This window comes from Pimephales promelas, chromosome 24 (assembly GCF_988280905.1).
Source record: "Pimephales promelas chromosome 24, fPimPro1.hap1.1, whole genome shotgun sequence".
NCBI classification, from domain to species: Eukaryota; Metazoa; Chordata; class Actinopteri; order Cypriniformes; family Leuciscidae; genus Pimephales; species Pimephales promelas.
Genome location: NC_142792.1, coordinates 27,547,961 through 27,570,092, shown reverse-complemented (window position 1 = coordinate 27,570,092; position 22,132 = coordinate 27,547,961). Strand labels below are relative to the sequence as shown.

Genomic DNA, 22,132 nt, shown 5'->3' with positions numbered 1-22,132 from the left:
ATGTGTTAGCTATTGACAACGCTAGAGAAAGCTAATCTCTCGAGTGACCCAATGTATTTATTTATTTATTAAAATGTATGTACAATGCTACATATGACATGATTTATAACTGTATGTTTATTATTTATATATAATTTGTGGATGCTTTGAATTTAATTATTACCAAACCATCAGTTTTAAAAAATTACAATATTTGATTTGCTTGAGGAAAGAGCATTTGCATCTGTTTTTCATCAAAACGGGGTAAAAAAATACCGTACGATCAGACGGTAACAGTTCAAAAGCACGAGAAGACGCCTCTAATCATTCATAACATTATTTGCCTTATTTACTCAGTAGCATTTCGATGTCAACAAATAATTCAGAATATCATAACTTTCGATTTCAATGAAATTCATTCTCTGTTGTGGCTTATACTTACGGTATATGATCGGTCCACACTTCCCATTTAAGTTTATTGTCAAAAAAAACAAGATATCGAAAATGTGGCTGCCTTATAATTGAAACATAATTTACACTCATATCCTTTTTTGTTTCCTTTGTTACTACAGAGATAGTCAGTGTTTGAAATATTGCTAAATTTAAATACAACCAAACATATGTCACTCCTTACCATCTATTGCAAAATAAATAAATAAAATAAATAAAAAAATTCAACAAAATGCAAACCAAACCATGTTGAATGAAATCAAGTAAATGTTTATTCAAAGTCCACATTAGAACATTCATTAATTTAATCTTACCAGTAAGATTGTCCCTGAAAGGAGTAGAAATATAAAAAAACTGCATCTTCAGCTGAGTAGTCTTTGAGCAGGGTCTCTCCTTCAGATCCAGCCATGTGTCTTCCAACATACTCCAGTAGGAATTCACCTGGCTCAATATGTTTTGTGGCGATTACTCCAAAACCTAATAAATTGGGTATAAATAAGTGTAAATTAAGTATGAGAAAAGATTCATAAAGTTGTTAAGGTTGTCTAAACTGTTTTAAATGGTAGCCCTGCTTGGAAAACAAATACGATATCTACATCTAAAAGTGCAAAACTACAAAACTCATATGTATCATGACACTGAATATTGATAATTTCCATTGTTAAACAGGCCCCCGGAGTCTAACTGGCAGTTACATACAAATAATATCAAGATCACTCGCACATCTACACAATGGAGTTTAATTTAGAGACATCAGCAGCTAGCATAAATACAGGCAGGAAAACAGATATAAATCCACCTTTAACTGATTCAATCATGTTTTTTTGTTTCTCTTGTGTTTTTTTTAACAGCCTGTTGTTTTTAGCTACACATTTTAAACCCAACCATTCGACATTATTTAGAGACCAAACTTAGCTTTTAATTAAGTTTTGCAAAGTCATACTGATGGCAGAATTGAATGCCGTAACTTACCTTTCTCTTCACACATAATTTTTTTCTCGAATGTGTCTTTATCTTTCCCCGAAGCAATGAAGTACAAGGCTTCCTTTTCAGGAGAAACTCTTTTGGGTCTTATTTTCCTGTGAAATATAAGAACATTTTATGCAGGATAGTGCATATGCTAAGTAAAAAAAAAAAAAAAAAAAATAGAAAATACTCTAAAAAAAAAACTCCTTAGAATTGTGTAGACAATAACTTATTGAAAAGATGACAATGTGGCTGATAATTTACTACATTTTTACTATACTTTTTATATCAAGTATTTTTATAAAATCATTTTAAAAAGAAACTGAATATCAATAATACCAATCTGCATGCACATTTACATTGTAAGAGGATGCAAAAACATTGTATAATGTTAGCATTTACAAATCATCATAAAATGAAGTTAGAATGTACAACTTACCTTTTACTTCGGAAAGAAAAAAAGTGAGATGAGAAATGGCTCAGTGCGCTTAGGATCTTGGGATCTTGTAGGTAGATAAATCTTTAAACTATAATAGAAAGATAACTCTCCAATGAAGGGAAACAATCTCGTTGAAGTCTTCTAAAGTTGTGCTCTTCCAAATGCCAAACATGAAGTGTGAATTAGGAACCTGGAATATAGATATACGTTCTGCTATCTGAGGAGTGATTGGGCCATCGGATAAACCACAGTTAGCCAACATTACTATTGGTTCTGTTATGCAAATGTTTTGTGATTGAAATCAAATAGCTAGATTAACATAAGGGTAGAATCTGTTGGTAAATTAGTTTTAAATCCAGTTGTAAACATCAACTGGATCAGGAAAAAGTACTTTTCATTATTAGTATTATTTTGCATGCATTTTAAATAGAGCACAGAACACAAACCTATATCAATGGCAGATAAAACATGATAAAGTTAATAAAGGAAAAGTTCAAAAATAATATCAAACTATGGGATGGTGCAGCATTTAAAGAAAGTAGGCGATATACAATTAATTTACTATTTAAAAGATTTTAAAAGACAGAAAAAAGTAATTTACCACAATGTAAAAAAATAAATAAATAAAAAATCTGCTCATTTATAAATCAAATGATGTTATAGGGATGTAGCAGATTACCATGGGCATTCATATTTTTGTTGGTTTAACTAAACCTTTATACCACATCTGAAACGAAAGCTCATATTAATAGTACCTCTTGTTGAATCTCTCAAAAAATACATGCAGAGTCCTCAGAGTGTTTTAAGTATAGGATGACTTGTTTAAGCATATGTATTTTTAGGTCTAAGGTAAACTTTCACAGCCTGGCCTTTGAAGCCGTTCTCCATAGAGATGCTAATGTCCTGCAGGTAGTGGGGGTTGCAGCTCAGTCCACTCAGGGACTGAAAACACAGTGAGAAAGCGTCCGATCACATCCATTGGGATATGTTTCAATCAGCTCTGTAATTTAGCAGAGCTGTTTACAATACAGTCAGATCACACCACATGTATTTTTACACGTTTATATATCAATGTTTATACTTAAACACATTAACATTTTCTAAGACAGCCCTTGTTTTAGCAGGTGGGGAATAAATGAAATATGATGAGTATGTCATAAATCTTGCTTTAGTAAGCAGACACTTGAGAGCTTAATGTTACTTACTCAGACTGTTAGTATTTAACAGATATGTTAGCTCAAATACAAAAACTTATACAATTGATAATACTTGATAATACATATTTGGAATGTCTAAAACATGGATGTGGTAAATGGATCTAGGAACACAACAAAGCTAAAACCATTACTAAAACCATTTTGATTCTGTCAAAAATAATTTCGAACAATTGCACCCCTTACATGTCCAGTCAGTCCCTAATTCAATTTTTTAAGATGTTTTCAAAATATCCACAGTGTATTTTTTAATGTATGTTTGTTTTTATTTGGTGTGGCTCAGATGATGAGTCATAAAATAAATTATGAATGGAAGTGCATGTTTATGTTATTTTTGTGTTGCTGTTTTTTTGTCCCAAAATAAGAAACCGTAAGTGAGTGCTTGTAATAACTTCCAGTTAAAAAATATTCATAATTACCGGTTGCTTACATTGCGCTCCTCACAAAGATTAATACATTTTTTAGGTTAAAGAGCTAAGGAGGTTAAATCCACAAATATCTTAACTGTTATCCATAAGCCAACTGCAATTAAGACATTTGATCAAGAAGTTTATGACAAAGAGAACGATATCTAGCACAGAGAAACAACCTGTAGGAGCGGGATTTGATCAATGTGAGTGTGAGCGGCACACAAGTGGAACGTTTGCTTGGATTGGGTCGAGCGCAATGCAATCTTTGCTCAAATGCTCTGATTGGGATTAAAGATTTTTAAATAAAATGCCATAGAGAAACAGATACCATATTATTAAGATATCCACAGAACTAACCATTTAAAAAGTAAAATTCCTGTTTTTTTACATAATGAACCTAAACACAAGTATTTTACTTTTAAAAATCCTATTTACTTTAACTTTTTTAACGTTTTACATCAACCACCAGTATGTAAACGTTGAATTAACTATAAAGTAAGGTGAAGTAAATGAGTGACAGCCCTTTTCACGTCCCTAAGTTGTGGCCAAAATGTTTTCCAGCTTTTGCGAAGAGTAGAGCAGACAATATAATAAGTGCCGAAGCAAAAACAGTCGATACACTTGTTACAACTGAACAGGTTATTTACAAATAGTTGATGAATGAATCAGCTTAGATGAATAGCTTATTTACAACAACAATATGATTTTCTGTCTTAATTCTGCCTCTGATTGTTTCACTGCTAGTATATCTGCTAGTGAATTGAAGCATTTAATGTAGTCTATTAACACCTGGTCTAGCGAGATAAAAACATGCAGGAAGTTACTAAACTGCAATCATCTGTGATTATCATATGTAAAGGCAAATTTACCTAGCTTGAATGTAAATCGTTAACCACACATTCCAAAAGAATAGTTTTAAGCACTATGTCAATGAAAGGATATTGCTGTTTTTTGTAACTAAAACAACTCAATTCACACTAGTGAATAGCTGCTACTATATGGCTACTTCACATCTGTGTCATTCACCCTTCTCAGTGTTTATTTTGCGATAATAGACGGCTGGATGTAGCCTACATCCCTTACTCACTTTACTAACTAACCAACAAATTATTTAAATAACAAAAAAAAGTTAGTAAAACTTAATGTAAGTAAAAAAATAAGTGGTTGGTTCATTTTCATTAATTTGGTTAAAAAACAATATTAATAAATGGAAACTTATAAAGTGCTACCCATTTTCAATGAGGTTGTGTTTTTTAAGAGTTACTATAAACTTATAAACGGTTGTGTTTTTATGAGCTCATATGAATAAGATAAATACACTTAATTAATGTATTATAATAGCATTGGTTACTTCAGATTACTGAATGCATTAAATTACCGACATTAAAGGAATAGTTCACTTTGAAATTAATTTTTGATATGTTTTATCTTACCTCAAGGGCATCCGAGATGTAGGTGTCTTTGTTTCCACAGTATTTTCAATTTTGACATTTTTTGGTCAAACCGTTCTTGTCTATCAGTCCAACACTATCTCACGACCAATTCGTACGAATTTGACGCATGATTAAAAAGTGTCTAATTCGTACTAATTCGTACGACCTCACTCGTACTAATTCCTACGATTTGTCTAAACCCACGTGATGGTTAGGTTTAGGGGCGGGGTCAGGGGTAGGTCATTCGTACGAATTCATACGAATTGGCCAATTCGTAAAATATGTACGATTTAGCAAAATCGTATTAATTCGTACGTGTGAGGTCGTATGAATTGTTACGAATTAGCCACTTTTTAATCATTCGTCGAATTCGTACGACTTGGTCGTGAGATCGGGTTGATCAGTCATACACTGGAGGTGAAGGGGGTCCACCAAAGAGCAGCACAGAGAAGTCCAAACCGCAATGGGAGACGATTTCGGGATATCTAAATATGTTTAGTAAAAGGTAAAACTTCCGAAATCTCTGTGTAAATATTGAGTGACGTCACACGCAAGCGATCACTTCCGGCGTAACATTGAACTGATTCAGTTCGGTTCAGTTGGACATTGAACAACAGATTCAGATCACTGTGATTACAAGAGGTAAAACGATATAAATACTGTTGGTTTTCTCACACAAACCGCTCATTTCGTGTCTTAGGCCATCAATGTGTACTTACATTTACGAGTCATTAAATCATGTTTAATTTGGACTTCTCTGTGCATGCTTTTTGGTGGACCCCCTTAGCCTCCAGTGTATGACTGATAGACAACAACGGTTTGTTGAAAAATGTCAAAATTGAAAATACTGTGGAAACAAAGACACCTACATCTTGAATGCCCTTGAGGTAAGCTAAAACACATCAAAAATTAATTTCAAAGTGAACTATCCCTTTAAGAAAGTACTGGACCATGTGTTGTTTATTTGGAGTACCATGCATATTTAATCTAGTTCACTGTTTACTCACCAATACATTGGTATAACCCCAATTAATTTACTATTTAAAAGATTTTAAAAGACAGAAAAAAGTAATTTACCACAATGTAAAAAAATAAATAAATAAAAAATCTGCTCATTTATAAATCAAATGATGTTATAGGGATGTAGCAGATTACCATGGGCATTCATATTTTTGTTGGTTTAACTAAACCTTTATACCACATCTGAAACGAAAGCTCATATTAATAGTACCTCTTGTTGAATCTCTCAAAAAATACATGCAGAGTCCTCAGAGTGTTTTAAGTATAGGATGACTTGTTTAAGCATATGTATTTTTAGGTCTAAGGTAAACTTTCACAGCCTGGCCTTTGAAGCCGTTCTCCATAGAGATGCTAATGTCCTGCAGGTAGTGGGGGTTGCAGCTCAGTCCACTCAGGGACTGAAAACACAGTGAGAAAGCGTCCGATCACATCCATTGGGATATGTTTCAATCAGCTCTGTAATTTAGCAGAGCTGTTTACAATACAGTCAGATCACACCACATGTATTTTTACACGTTTATATATCAATGTTTATACTTAAACACATTAACATTTTCTAAGACAGCCCTTGTTTTAGCAGGTGGGGAATAAATGAAATATGATGAGTATGTCATAAATCTTGCTTTAGTAAGCAGACACTTGAGAGCTTAATGTTACTTACTCAGACTGTTAGTATTTAACAGATATGTTAGCTCAAATACAAAAACTTATACAATTGATAATACTTGATAATACATATTTGGAATGTCTAAAACATGGATGTGGTAAATGGATCTAGGAACACAACAAAGCTAAAACCATTACTAAAACCATTTTGATTCTGTCAAAAATAATTTCGAACAATTGCACCCCTTACATGTCCAGTCAGTCCCTAATTCAATTTTTTAAGATGTTTTCAAAATATCCACAGTGTATTTTTTAATGTATGTTTGTTTTTATTTGGTGTGGCTCAGATGATGAGTCATAAAATAAATTATGAATGGAAGTGCATGTTTATGTTATTTTTGTGTTGCTGTTTTTTTGTCCCAAAATAAGAAACCGTAAGTGAGTGCTTGTAATAACTTCCAGTTAAAAAATATTCATAATTACCGGTTGCTTACATTGCGCTCCTCACAAAGATTAATACATTTTTTAGGTTAAAGAGCTAAGGAGGTTAAATCCACAAATATCTTAACTGTTATCCATAAGCCAACTGCAATTAAGACATTTGATCAAGAAGTTTATGACAAAGAGAACGATATCTAGCACAGAGAAACAACCTGTAGGAGCGGGATTTGATCAATGTGAGTGTGAGCGGCACACAAGTGGAACGTTTGCTTGGATTGGGTCGAGCGCAATGCAATCTTTGCTCAAATGCTCTGATTGGGATTAAAGATTTTTAAATAAAATGCCATAGAGAAACAGATACCATATTATTAAGATATCCACAGAACTAACCATTTAAAAAGTAAAATTCCTGTTTTTTTACATAATGAACCTAAACACAAGTATTTTACTTTTAAAAATCCTATTTACTTTAACTTTTTTAACGTTTTACATCAACCACCAGTATGTAAACGTTGAATTAACTATAAAGTAAGGTGAAGTAAATGAGTGACAGCCCTTTTCACGTCCCTAAGTTGTGGCCAAAATGTTTTCCAGCTTTTGCGAAGAGTAGAGCAGACAATATAATAAGTGCCGAAGCAAAAACAGTCGATACACTTGTTACAACTGAACAGGTTATTTACAAATAGTTGATGAATGAATCAGCTTAGATGAATAGCTTATTTACAACAACAATATGATTTTCTGTCTTAATTCTGCCTCTGATTGTTTCACTGCTAGTATATCTGCTAGTGAATTGAAGCATTTAATGTAGTCTATTAACACCTGGTCTAGCGAGATAAAAACATGCAGGAAGTTACTAAACTGCAATCATCTGTGATTATCATATGTAAAGGCAAATTTACCTAGCTTGAATGTAAATCGTTAACCACACATTCCAAAAGAATAGTTTTAAGCACTATGTCAATGAAAGGATATTGCTGTTTTTTGTAACTAAAACAACTCAATTCACACTAGTGAATAGCTGCTACTATATGGCTACTTCACATCTGTGTCATTCACCCTTCTCAGTGTTTATTTTGCGATAATAGACGGCTGGATGTAGCCTACATCCCTTACTCACTTTACTAACTAACCAACAAATTATTTAAATAACAAAAAAAAGTTAGTAAAACTTAATGTAAGTAAAAAAATAAGTGGTTGGTTCATTTTCATTAATTTGGTTAAAAAACAATATTAATAAATGGAAACTTATAAAGTGCTACCCATTTTCAATGAGGTTGTGTTTTTTAAGAGTTACTATAAACTTATAAACGGTTGTGTTTTTATGAGCTCATATGAATAAGATAAATACACTTAATTAATGTATTATAATAGCATTGGTTACTTCAGATTACTGAATGCATTAAATTACCGACATTAAAGGAATAGTTCACTTTGAAATTAATTTTTGATATGTTTTATCTTACCTCAAGGGCATCCGAGATGTAGGTGTCTTTGTTTCCACAGTATTTTCAATTTTGACATTTTTTGGTCAAACCGTTCTTGTCTATCAGTCCAACACTATCTCACGACCAATTCGTACGAATTTGACGCATGATTAAAAAGTGTCTAATTCGTACTAATTCGTACGACCTCACTCGTACTAATTCCTACGATTTGTCTAAACCCACGTGATGGTTAGGTTTAGGGGCGGGGTCAGGGGTAGGTCATTCGTACGAATTCATACGAATTGGCCAATTCGTAAAATATGTACGATTTAGCAAAATCGTATTAATTCGTACGTGTGAGGTCGTATGAATTGTTACGAATTAGCCACTTTTTAATCATTCGTCGAATTCGTACGACTTGGTCGTGAGATCGGGTTGATCAGTCATACACTGGAGGTGAAGGGGGTCCACCAAAGAGCAGCACAGAGAAGTCCAAACCGCAATGGGAGACGATTTCGGGATATCTAAATATGTTTAGTAAAAGGTAAAACTTCCGAAATCTCTGTGTAAATATTGAGTGACGTCACACGCAAGCGATCACTTCCGGCGTAACATTGAACTGATTCAGTTCGGTTCAGTTGGACATTGAACAACAGATTCAGATCACTGTGATTACAAGAGGTAAAACGATATAAATACTGTTGGTTTTCTCACACAAACCGCTCATTTCGTGTCTTAGGCCATCAATGTGTACTTACATTTACGAGTCATTAAATCATGTTTAATTTGGACTTCTCTGTGCATGCTTTTTGGTGGACCCCCTTAGCCTCCAGTGTATGACTGATAGACAACAACGGTTTGTTGAAAAATGTCAAAATTGAAAATACTGTGGAAACAAAGACACCTACATCTTGAATGCCCTTGAGGTAAGCTAAAACACATCAAAAATTAATTTCAAAGTGAACTATCCCTTTAAGAAAGTACTGGACCATGTGTTGTTTATTTGGAGTACCATGCATATTTAATCTAGTTCACTGTTTACTCACCAATACATTGGTATAACCCCAATTAATTTACTATTTAAAAGATTTTAAAAGACAGAAAAAAGTAATTTACCACAATGTAAAAAAATAAATAAATAAAAAATCTGCTCATTTATAAATCAAATGATGTTATAGGGATGTAGCAGATTACCATGGGCATTCATATTTTTGTTGGTTTAACTAAACCTTTATACCACATCTGAAACGAAAGCTCATATTAATAGTACCTCTTGTTGAATCTCTCAAAAAATACATGCAGAGTCCTCAGAGTGTTTTAAGTATAGGATGACTTGTTTAAGCATATGTATTTTTAGGTCTAAGGTAAACTTTCACAGCCTGGCCTTTGAAGCCGTTCTCCATAGAGATGCTAATGTCCTGCAGGTAGTGGGGGTTGCAGCTCAGTCCACTCAGGGACTGAAAACACAGTGAGAAAGCGTCCGATCACATCCATTGGGATATGTTTCAATCAGCTCTGTAATTTAGCAGAGCTGTTTACAATACAGTCAAATCACACCACATGTATTTTTACACGTTTATATATCAATGTTTATACTTAAACACATTAACATTTTCTAAGACAGCCCTTGTTTTAGCAGGTGGGGAATAAATGAAATATGATGAGTATGTCATAAATCTTGCTTTAGTAAGCAGACACTTGAGAGCTTAATGTTACTTACTCAGACTGTTAGTATTTAACAGATATGTTAGCTCAAATACAAAAACTTATACAATTGATAATACTTGATAATACATATTTGGAATGTCTAAAACATGGATGTGGTAAATGGATCTAGGAACACAACAAAGCTAAAACCATGATATGATTTTCTATCTTTTAACTTATTTATATTTTTAAACATAAACGAGGATATTGTAGAGATTACCATATTGTTGTTTTACTGTCTACCTCTCAGCAACAAAAACTAGTGATTGAATGTGTATGTATGTAAATATTCACTGATTCAAAAAAATAAACAAGGTCCTATACACTTGGCATTAACTTATATATTTTTTTAGATACAATCATATTGGGACAATGATATACAGATGTAATCAGGATCTGAATGAGTTTGATCTTGTCTACTTTCGGCCATGATGATTGCAAACGAGGATGAAATAAAAGCTGTATTTAAATGGAGCAGTCCAGTTTATTTAAAGTACATTGGTAAAACCACAATGAGCTGAAAAACCATACACTGATAAGAACCGACAAAAAAGGAACAAAACACAGACAGAAACCTAACACTTTCAAGTAGGTTGAAATCCAATCACACATGGTGACATACACGTTTAAAGTGACTATGTGTAAACAGCCATTTGTCTTTTTAATTTCTTGTGATCAGATTGATGAAAATTCATGTTAATAACAGGTGTAAATGTGGCTCGATGTACATAATTTTCTTAGATTTTTAATTAAATTCATTATTGCTGTTGTTTTGTTTTGGTGTAAGACTACCCCAGGTGAAATACACCAATATGAAATTAACAGGAGTAAAAATGTATTGTTAATTGTTAAACGGTAATTGTAACAGGACTTTTAATGACTTACATAAAATGTTGCAGACAAAATAATCTGAAAGTTATATGGTGTTTATTTCTTTGGGACATTTAAAATAAATATATTTTATTAAAACTAATCTGAAGTAAATAATAAGATCTATCACAAAATCTATGTTATAACTAAGTCTTAAATTTACTTTTATATTTGTTTTTTTTTTTTGTTGTTTCTTTTGTTTTTTGCAGTGTATAAGGTCAAAATTTTCTTGATTGACACTGGGCTAGTCCAATCACATCTTTAATCACCTCCCCCTCTGGGCTAAGAGAGCGTGCAGTGTCAGTGAGTATCTGTCAAAATAGTCAGAGCGATGGAGAAGAAACACAAGGAATGTGCAGAGAAATGGCGTGAAAAAAAAAAAAAGAAACCGCCTTCAGTGTCTGATTAGGAGTGAGGGGGATCATGAGAGACATTGAGTGTAGAGAACTGTTTGTTAGAGATATTTGACAATTACGCATTTTATTAGAATTATAATGAGAGTATAAGACCCGTTTGTAAACCATGTTTTTTGTCAAAATAAAAGCTGAATGCCGTTTCCATCAAAATAAAAGATAATGTTTTTATATCTCTTTCAAGTTACAGAAATTAGTTCTAAGCTAATAATGAAAGTTGCTTTTATTTTTCAGTGCATGTGTTTTACAATATATGGCTATAACTGTCTTGTGATTAATATTATAACTATGATTAATTATGTATTATGTAATGTAGACAGACACTATATCCCAACTAAAAGAGTTTTGAGTTTTTCTTTGTTCAATTTGCACACTGAATATGGGTTGGAGCTCTTAAATTTGAACTCTCAAAGTGCACCAGATTGATGAATTTAACATTAAAGGGTTAGTTCACCCAAAAATGAAAATTCTGTCAGTATTTACTCGCCCTCATGTTGTTCCAAACCCCGTGAGACCTTCGTTCATCTTCGGAACACAAATTAAGATATTTAAGATATTAAGATCGCTCCTGCATACTAGTCCATAGGCTTCTTGAGGGAATGACTCTTGATGGCATAGAAAAGTCATTAAAGACATCGTTAAAATAGTCCAAGTGACTACAGGGGCTCAATCTTAACTTTATCAAACGACGAGAACACTTTTGTGTGCAAAAAAACAACAAAAATAACAACTTTATTTCAACTATTCGTTTATTTCTCCCTCTGCGCGAGTCAGGTTACTAGTTTAATAGCGTAAGCTTCTGTTATTATACGTCACACGCATCACACACATGACCAGCGTCGGCCAATAGTGAGCCTTCGTGTGACGTAGCTCTACGCAATCACACTACGTTAACTGACTACAGGCCCATGGAGAAGGAAGTGAATAATTGAAATAAAGTCGTTATTTTTGTTTGTTTTTGTGCACAAAAATATTCTCGTCGTTTGATAAAGTTAAGATTGAGCCCCTGTAGTCACTTGGACTATTTTAACGATGTCTTTAATGACTTTTCGGGGACAGCAAGTGTCATTCCCTCAAGAAGCCTATGGACTGTATGCAGGAGCGATCTTAATATCTTAAATATCTTAATTTGTGTTCCGAAGATGAACGAAGGTCTTACGGGGTTGGAACAACATGAGGGTGAGTAAATACTGACAGAATTTTCATTTTTGGGTGAGCTAACCCTTTTTAAAGCATGCCCCCGAACCCCCCTAGAGGGACAGAGGTGCGCTGACCAATACTATATTTCATTTATTCGGTTTGGTCATTTACAGATCATTCAATCAATCAATCAAAACATTCGAAACATAAACAGGGATTAAAGTTCTCCGTCGCTTCGACGGATTTCCTTTAATTGCAGCGGGTCTATGACGGATATCCGTCAATTGCAGGGTTCCCGTCTGTCCTTATGTCTTAAATTAACTTTTCATAATTTTAAGGCCGTAAATAGGCTTTCATTTCGCAAACAGTGTGATAAATGTCTTAATTTTAGTTTGAATAGGTCTTAAATTAAGGAAAGATGATGCGTATTCACCCTGCTGAGGGGGGATGTGATAAAGCCTGGAGTGGAGCGAAAGCACGTTACTCTCTCCACTCTAAGCATTCTGTAATCACTTTGCTCATGGTCCACTCCGGTTTTTCAATTCCCGCTCACGGAAAAACTGCTCCCTGGACCCTGTTCACTCAATCTTGTCAGGCGAGGCCACAGCTCGTTTGCTGCGGTCCCATGATAGAAAGCAGAACGTGGGTCAATATTGGTCGTTTCTCAATACCAAGTACACAAACTTCGGACTTGCGTCCTTGGTAGTTCGGACTTGCCAAGTTCGACTCGTGAGAACAAACTCCCGAGGACGAGAGGACGCTGCTAACAGCGCGTTCTTGATCGCGTCACTCAGCACGCGGCTACTCCGGTTATCAACTCGGCCTTTTTTCATCAACACCACTGTGCATCTTTTCATTTATAAATGAACATAATTATTATCAAAAACATATAAATGGCCACACAAATGTGGTTCAGGCAACGCACATTGATTATAATATATTTATAACAACACGAAATATAGCTAAAACACAAACCTGCTTCTTTTTGTTTTCATTTTAAAAATATATAACATTATTTATCATTAAAACTGACATTTAACAAACAGACAGGGTTGTGTCGTTTTATTGTATTATGCGTACACATACAGTGAAGAGAATGAATAGTAATATAATATTTTATATATTTTAGAATATATAAAATTACACAACCATGTCTCTTTTTTTGTTAAATGTCAGTTTTAATGCTAATATCACGTTCAAAAGTATAAGTACCCTAATAGGTAGGCTATAATAAGCTATACAATGAGAAATAAAGCAAACAATTCAGTTAAACATAAGTAGGCTCTCTAATAGGCTACAAAGTTAAAGTTAAATAGCCTACATAATAAAGTTATAAAACTTCACTTTGCCCTCAGCCAAAACAATTTGCCATGGCACAAACTATATATTAATATAGTTTAGCATTGTTTGGTCTCATAAGATAAAATAAAAACATGCACTGAAAACTTATGTATATGGTTGATTATTTGTCAAGATAAGTAATTGTTTTTCATAGATTAAAATAGCTTTTAAATTACGCAAACTGGCAATATTATATTGGTTTTAAACATCTCCCCTTAAAACGCTATCGGTCTCGACTATTTAAATAAAGTTACAGGAATTTGACTTGGCCTGAAAAAAATTTCAGTCAGAAGAATTTTTTTCACTTTAATCCCTGCATAAATACTATAGATGACCAGGTGCAGGCAGAAGCTAAAGCTTATTATGCCTGCCCTTAACTTTAGAATGAAATGTAACTTATTAATGACAACATCTGTTCATAAAAATAACATTAACACTTTCGTGAACCATTGTCCACACCAGAAGCAAGCCTGTCTAATTCATTTTTATTCTTTTATAGTTTTCCAATGTTATTCTCTTGTAATATTTTTTAAACTGAAAAATAGATGTGGCTTGTTTTAACTCATTACAACAGCTATTCCACAATTTAACTCCTTTATTTGATAAACAGTGTTCTCTTAATGTAGAATGTACTTGTGGTTGGTTAAATATACATAATCCTCTAAGATCATATTTACTTTCTCGTTGGGAAAATAATAATTGCAAACATTTAGGAGTTTTATTATATTTGACTTGATAAATAAATTTTAACGTGTACAAATCGACAAAATCATAAAACTTCAAAATTTTTGATTGATGAAACAGTAAATTACTTGGTGCATTGTATGGGGCATAATTAATTTATCTAATAACCTTCTTTTGTAATAAAAAGATTGGATTAGTTCTAGTTTTGTATGTATTTCCCCAAATTTCAATACCATACATTAAGTATGGTGTAACAAGTGAAGTATAAAGTAAATGTAATGCATTTTACTCAAGATATACTGCAACTTGTACAAAATTGCAATCATTTTAGATACTTTCTTCTGAACATTAAAAATATGCGGTTTCCATGTCATTTTACAATCAATAATTACTCCAAGAAATTTTATATGATTTACTCTTTCTAAAATATTTTTATTAATAGTAATCCTGATCTCATTATTTAACTCTTTATTACTAAATACCATGAATTTCGTTTTATTTAAATTTAGTGACAATTTATTTAAATCAAACCAATTCTTTAGTTTATACAATTTTTCTCTACCACCAACACAAGCTCTGTAAGATTTGGGTCAGAACAATAAATTGTTGTATCATCCGCGAAAAGAATAAAATTTAAAACATCCGACACTTTGCATATATCGTTTATATATAACAAAAATAACTTAGGGCCCAAAACAGAGCCTTGCGGAACGCCACAATTAATGTGGCGTTAATATACAGTTAATATATAAACATCTTGTGAGAAAGACTGGTATTGCCAATGCAATTGGAGAATTGTATTTTAAACTTAGTAGTTATTTCATCTCACTCATTAGATGGGGTTGGTGGTTTTAATAGGAGTTGTTGGTATACATATTCAAGGGCGTACACAGTTCAGTTGTGTGTATGTTCATATGTAGTGGGCCAGTCTGGGCCAAAATGCCCAGGCCGATTTTTTTTGTCCCAGTCCAGCCCTGGGCGGACTGATAATACTGGAGCACCAACTAGCGTTCATGACTTTTTTTTACAGTCTATGCCTCAGCTAATAAAAAAAAAAAAGCAGTGAACATGAACGAAGACGCTGACGAGACCCCTTCGGTTGGTCCTGTGGATGGGAAATTTAGTTATAAGAACGAACCGATGGAAGCGTCATTAAGAGCATGGTTGTTGTGTGCAAGCTATGCAACAAGGAATTCGCATATCACATCGACCCTCAAGTTTCACCTCAACGCAAAACATATACAATTGCACTGGTCTGTTGGATTTGGTTGAACAAAAATAAACAATATTTTGTTGCTTAAGCTTATGTATTCAGTCATTATTAAATGATATACTAAAAATCCATGTGAGAAAAAATCTTCTCACTGTTCTCAGTTCAAATATTTATGCAATTAAAATGCGATTAATTTCGATTTATTAATTACAAAGCCTCTAATTAATTAGATTTTTTTTAATCGAGTCCCGGCCCTAAAAATAATATATATAATTTACTCACACATTCTAAGTGATCTTATGAACCACTGACAACTCCTAAATAACTGGTTTGTAAATAATGCTATACTTCATTTAGATGTAAATTGATCATTAATAAAGTATGAAAATACAATTATTAAACACATTATAGATATGCTATTAAAACAAGAAAAAAAAACATTTATAGCTGTATTTACATATATACTGCTTATTAATGTATTTTAATGCTTAATAAATGGTGAATTATCAGTTCACTAATGCTTAACTAATGATTAATACCATGCAGTTATTATAAAGTTACTGAAAGTTCCTATAAGCAGCCAGTTCACCAGCAGCTCTACAGTCTCAGAGCCTCTGGGACAGCAAGGCATTCAGACAATAGAGAAGTGTGAACGACGTGTGTTAATGGGCCATTGCAGTTCTTGCTCCAGCCTACAGGAGCGCTGCTGAGTATGGGCTTAAACACACACACACTCGCAAGTCCCCACTTGGTCAAAAATGTAAAAAATTCACCAGAGCGTTTTTTAGTTGATTTTAACATGTTTTAAGGCATAACTAACAGGGGACTTGAAAAATGTCCCCACTTCGCTCGGCGGTCCCCTGTTGGTGAGTGTGTAACGACACCAAAGTCCCCTCTTAGATAGGTAGACAAGTACACACACACACACACACACACACACACACACACGCAATCACACACACACACACACACACACACACGTGTATAATGTTCTGTTTCTAAGTTCCGTTGTTCCATGATTTAGTGATGTTAATAATACTTGATTTAGAAGCGATATCTAACCATGAATATATATAATATTGTTGTAATATTTACTAAATGTAATTGTCATGCCAATAAAGTTTTCTGAATTTAATTTACAGTTTTTGTCCATTGCTTTAACACATTTTTTCCAAAATTTCGCTCATTGTGCCAAAACTCTACACACAAGTAAACGTGACACAACACTGGGAAATATACCATTCGCATCTGTGTCAAATTGAAACTCTACGATCAAAACCTAACATTCCTTTGTCAAAATGTAACTCTGATGACAAAATGACACATACTTGCACCATATGCGAACACTTTCAGATCAGAGGGAACACACTAGTCTACTTTATATAAAACACTGCAGTCTCTACACAAACCCTCATCCCATCACATACCTGTGTAGCTCTCCAAATGGATCCATGTGGTCCTGATATGGTACATATTCAGCTGGTACTGGATTTCACCAATACTGTATTGTACATGTAAACGACAGTTACACTTACCTGTATATATTCAGCTCGAAGTCCTTTGACCCTGTCACTGTTCCTTTCAAATGGGAATCTGTAGAGCTGCTTCATGGTGATGCTGTGTTTTCCCAAGATGCGTCTGATGGTCGTGGTCCTCACATGGTTTATGTTGTTGAACACTGTTCTGTCTGCAAGTATTTTCTGGTGGAGACGGATGGCATTATCTGCCCTCACTAGGTCCACAATGGTGAGTTCCTTCAGTTGTGTGAACAGGCATTGGCGTCCTCTCCTAAAAGGTCTTCTAGTCATTGATGTGATATACACTACAGTGCTGTAAATACCATCTGAGTGGAGTAGAAGGTAGAGAGGTGAAGACACACCTGTTTTCTAGTCGGAATTTTCTTATTCTAGAAGTCACTGTGAAGCGGCTTACTGTAAATGTGTCTGGACTCTCTGCCCAGCCTCCCTCATCGTCAGACCATGGTTGATGACATGGTCCACCAAAGTTACTCTTACAGTATATCATCAGAGTCCGTGCATGGCTTCTTCGACCTTGACCTCCTCCTCCTCCTCTTCCTCTTGCTCTGCCTCCCTCTATCCATGCTTGCAATGTTCTTCAAATGGCTAAACTGAGGGCTTTTTGTAGCTGGCTGATTTGTGTTCAGTTTTGCAATTAAGTGCCTTCGTGTGTATATTTGAGTGGTTGCAATTACCCAATGTGTTTTGTATTTTGAATACATGTGTTTTCCAAATGGCACCCTGAGATTTCATTTTTGAAGTGAAACACACAAAGTGTCTTATGTATGAAACAGAGTGTAGTATGAAGGACCAAGTGTGTTGCATAAAGGAGTAAGTGTGTTGCAGAATTGACCTTATGCACAGATGTACTACTTCCTGAACTTAAGCCAGCTCCTTGTTTCCTGTCTGTCATTATTGGCCAAACTGATTAATTCAGGTGTGCCTGACCTCAGTAGTCACAGCCACAATAATCAGACACACCTGAATTAATCAAGTTCGCCCAATAATGGCAGACAGGAAACAAGGAGCTGGCTGAAGTTCAGGAAGTAGTACATCAGTGCATAAGGTCAATTGCAACTAGACTGCAAAGCAACACTTTTGTTTAAAGTATGGGTACATGTGTTTAAAGTAACACAACTTGAAGCTTTTGTTACCAGTCTAAGCATGTGTCTAGTGTTCAAGCAATGGGCAAAAACTGTAATTTAATTGAGAGAGAGAGCATCTATTTGTGTGTGTGTGTGTGTTTACTGATTAACTGTGTGTGTTTTGTAGTGTGGATCATGGAGGAGAGATCAGGATTACAGCAGGACTACACAAATGTACGTCTACACACACACACACACACACACACACACACGCACTCACTCTCTCTCTCTCTCTCACTCTCTCTCTCTCACACACACACCATAGACAGTAAAAAAGATAGACGATGCCCTTTCGCTCTTTTCCATGAGAGAACTGAAGCCGCCAGTGTCTTGATATGACGCTGACATCTTGAACTTGAGTCTGCGCACTTGCGTGTTTCGGGACCAATCATGCGCAGTCGTGAGCAGGAAGTAAAGCCGCGAAATCAAGGTCGCACCCTAATTCTCGCTGAATCAAACACAAGCACACGCCCCGCACTTTCATCAAGTGGCCTCTGTCTGCTTCGTTCTTCTCCAGTGATGTCTGCTGATTGCAGAATGTAACAAAGTTCTTAATGGATAGGAAGAAGGAGACAGGGTCGGCGGATACTGGAGTTCGTGTACTTTATTATACACAGGAGTACTCTTTCCATGGCGCCTCAGCGCTCTTCACAACAAACTCAAATTAGATACAATAGATTAACTCTTTCCCGCTGATTCACAGCTTCTTTGATGTGGCAGTCTTCTCGCTGCTTACAGCTTCCTTTAGTCTCAGTCCACGATCAATGATCACTTCTTGTCCAAGGCACAAGCACACGAACTCCAGGCTCTCTCTCCCCGTCCTTCTCCCACTGTGCTGGTTTTAACCGTCTCCCCGAACCAATCACTGCAATCAGACACAGGTGTTTATCATTTGCCCTTGATCCACTTACTCACCGCACAGCCCCTTGACTCATCTCTCCGTGCAGACAGCGCGCAAACCACGCCCCCCTCACCACACAGAACCTCGTTAAAATAAGGTAAATACAACTACTAACCACAAAATAAACATTATTAAAAAAAGTCCGCTGGTGCTTCAGTGACTACCTCGCACAGAGAACCTGTCAATCACAGCTGTCAATCATGATGTCAGAGCACCGTTTTTATCATCACATAACTAACTAAAAACAAACTTATTTTAAAAACGAACACTTGAAATTACATCAACGTGATAGAAACTACAGTAAATGACAGAAACGATCTGTGGAAAAAGGATATGTGAAGAGTAATTTAATTGTTTAGTTGGTCTCGCGTCCCATTGAATAACATGGGGAGGCGGGGGTTATGAGCTATACTAGGACCGCCCACAGGGGGGCGATCGAGACGTTTTGGCTTCACTTTTGAGGGCTTGTGCGGCACGCTTGACACACACACACACACACACACTCACTGTTGTGTTTTCTCTCCATCAGATCTTCTTCCGCTCACTCTGGATCTGAACACTGTGAATAAAGACCTCCGTCTGTCTGAGAGGAACAGAGTGATTACTAACACACACATTACTGTGTTTTTTGGCACTGGCACTGACACACTCCAGCCGTATCCTGATCATCCAGACAGATTTGATTTTTATCCTCAGGTGTTGTGTAGAGAGAGTGTGTGTGGACGCTGTTACTGGGAGATTGAGTGGAGTGGTGATGTGTTTATATCAGTGTCATATAAGAGCATCAGCAGGAAGGGACGGGGTAACGAGTGTCAGTTTGGATATAATGATCAGTCCTGGAGTTTGGAGTGCCATCCCTACGGTTACACATTCACACACAGTAACATAGAGACTGAACTCACTGTAGAGCCCATCAGGAGGAGAACAGAAGAGTGTGTGTGTGGCTGGAGACCAGGAGTGTGTGCGAGTTACAGGAGAATAGAAGGGTGTGTGTGTGTCAGGAGAATAGGAGTGTATGTGGATCCCAGTGCAGGAACTCTGTCCTTCTACAGCGTCTCCGACACAACGAGCCTCATACACACAGTCCAGACCACATTCACACACACACTCTATCCTGGGTTTACGGTTGGTTATGGATCAGTGAAACTGTGTTGATGAGCGAGAACAGACTGTACCCATAATGCTTTGGGTGCCGCATGATAAAGCAGTCAGAGTGAGATGTTGTTGCGTCTCTTATTGTCTCTTGATTCCAGTAATAACAGCTGACCTGCTGTCAGTGAAATAAAGAGAAAGCCAGAAGAACAGGCAGTGACACACAGAGAAGAGAGAGGAAATATGAGACACAATGAGACTCACTGCAAACATGTCTGATGATACGAGCCAATCCAAGACTTTCACTTTCAGACATTCATAGATGTGTGTGTTAGGCTCCTCCCCTTCACTTCTGGATCCAGTTTAAAACACCATTACTTTGCTCTGGGTGATGTGTGTATTATTACAGACGGCTCTGTTGATATATAGTGTGTGTACTGGACTAAACCTGTTAGTGGCTGTTCTTCTTTTATTATTAGTTCTGCTTTATCTTTTGATTGTTTGTCTCTGTTGTTGTGCAAATTCAAGAAATAAAACACTCTGAAAGATCATCTCAAAACACAGAGATGCGAAAGTTACAAGCAACAGTTAAAGTCAAGTGTGTGTGTGTGTGTGTGTGTGTGTGTGTGTGTGCGTGTGTGTGTGTGTGTGTGGTTCTCACTTGATTTACAGCATTTATCATGTTATTATTATTGTTGTTGTCAGGGTTATGTTTAGTTTTGCTGTTTTTCTTCATATTTGAGTTTCTCTTGATCTTTATTCCCTGTTTCTGATTATTGTTGTGTGTATCTATACACTCCTGTTCTAGTTTAGATCACCACACACACACACACACACACACACACACACACACATTCTTCTAAATGTCATAATCATTAGTTAATAAACAAGTATTGATTACTTCTATGAGATCATTGTATTTAATGATTATTGTTTAAATGAACACATTTTCCACTAACTGTTTCCATTTGTGTGTGTGTGTGTGTGTGTGTGTTTCTGAAGTGTGTAGCTTGGACAGTTTCCTCTGATAACAGATCTCTAGATTATAATGTGTGTTTTCTGCTTTGAAATGATGTGTATTGTGAAAAGCGATGTACAAATAAATGTGAAGTGAATTAAAAGAGTTTTATCTTATAAATCTGTTGCTTCTTTCACAGTTTCACATTTCTTCAATCTTCAATTGTTAAGGTGTAATTTCAACAATATTGTGTTACGATCTCTGTGTGTGAAAATACAAAAGTGAGGAAAACATTATTGTGAATAAAAGTCTTATTGTGCTTATATTCAACATTTACCATAAGCTTTTCTTTTACGATGTTTACTTTTGTTAAACCACTGTTATTAATATTTTATGTAATATTAGTAGTATTAGTAGTCTGCTTATTGTAGGTGTTTATAAGTCTCTATTTATTCCATACATCAAGATTTTCACATCCAGTGTTTTCTAGTAGTTAAAGCAACTTCCTGACTACAAACATGTCAAGTTTTAAAGCTCTCAGAGTTTGTGTGATTGATCTGCACTAGTTTTTATATCTTAACTCCCATACGGACAGGATATATTTTAGTCCTTTTTTTTGGTTTTGGGGTGTATATCAATATCTGTTAATTTAACAATCTTAGCATTCAATTATTAGCCAAGTATCCATTTCATATATGGGAGACCTTAGGGATGAGGAAAAACATTGTTGTGTTTAGTTCTACTTCCGGTAGGGGTCTCTCAAAAA

The 22,132-nt window shown here is 35.2% G+C and overlaps 2 protein-coding genes across 2 annotated transcripts in view; both read left to right on the top strand.

Annotated features, from left to right (window-relative positions):
• LOC148969321 (ribonuclease inhibitor) overlaps positions 1-21,283 on the top strand; it is a 51,929-nt gene extending 30,646 nt beyond the window's left edge. Inside the window, exons 6-7 of the mRNA XM_089126988.1 lie at positions 18,543-18,589; positions 19,846-21,283. Of these exons, the coding sequence (XP_088983114.1) occupies positions 18,543-18,589; positions 19,846-20,471 (673 nt within the window). The 3' untranslated portion in view covers positions 20,472-21,283. The remainder of the gene's footprint in view (positions 1-18,542; positions 18,590-19,845) is intronic.
• Positions 1-22,132, top strand: part of pacsin2 (protein kinase C and casein kinase substrate in neurons 2) — a 401,742-nt gene that overhangs the window by 344,179 nt on the left and 35,431 nt on the right. The gene's annotated exons all lie outside the window — the stretch shown is intronic.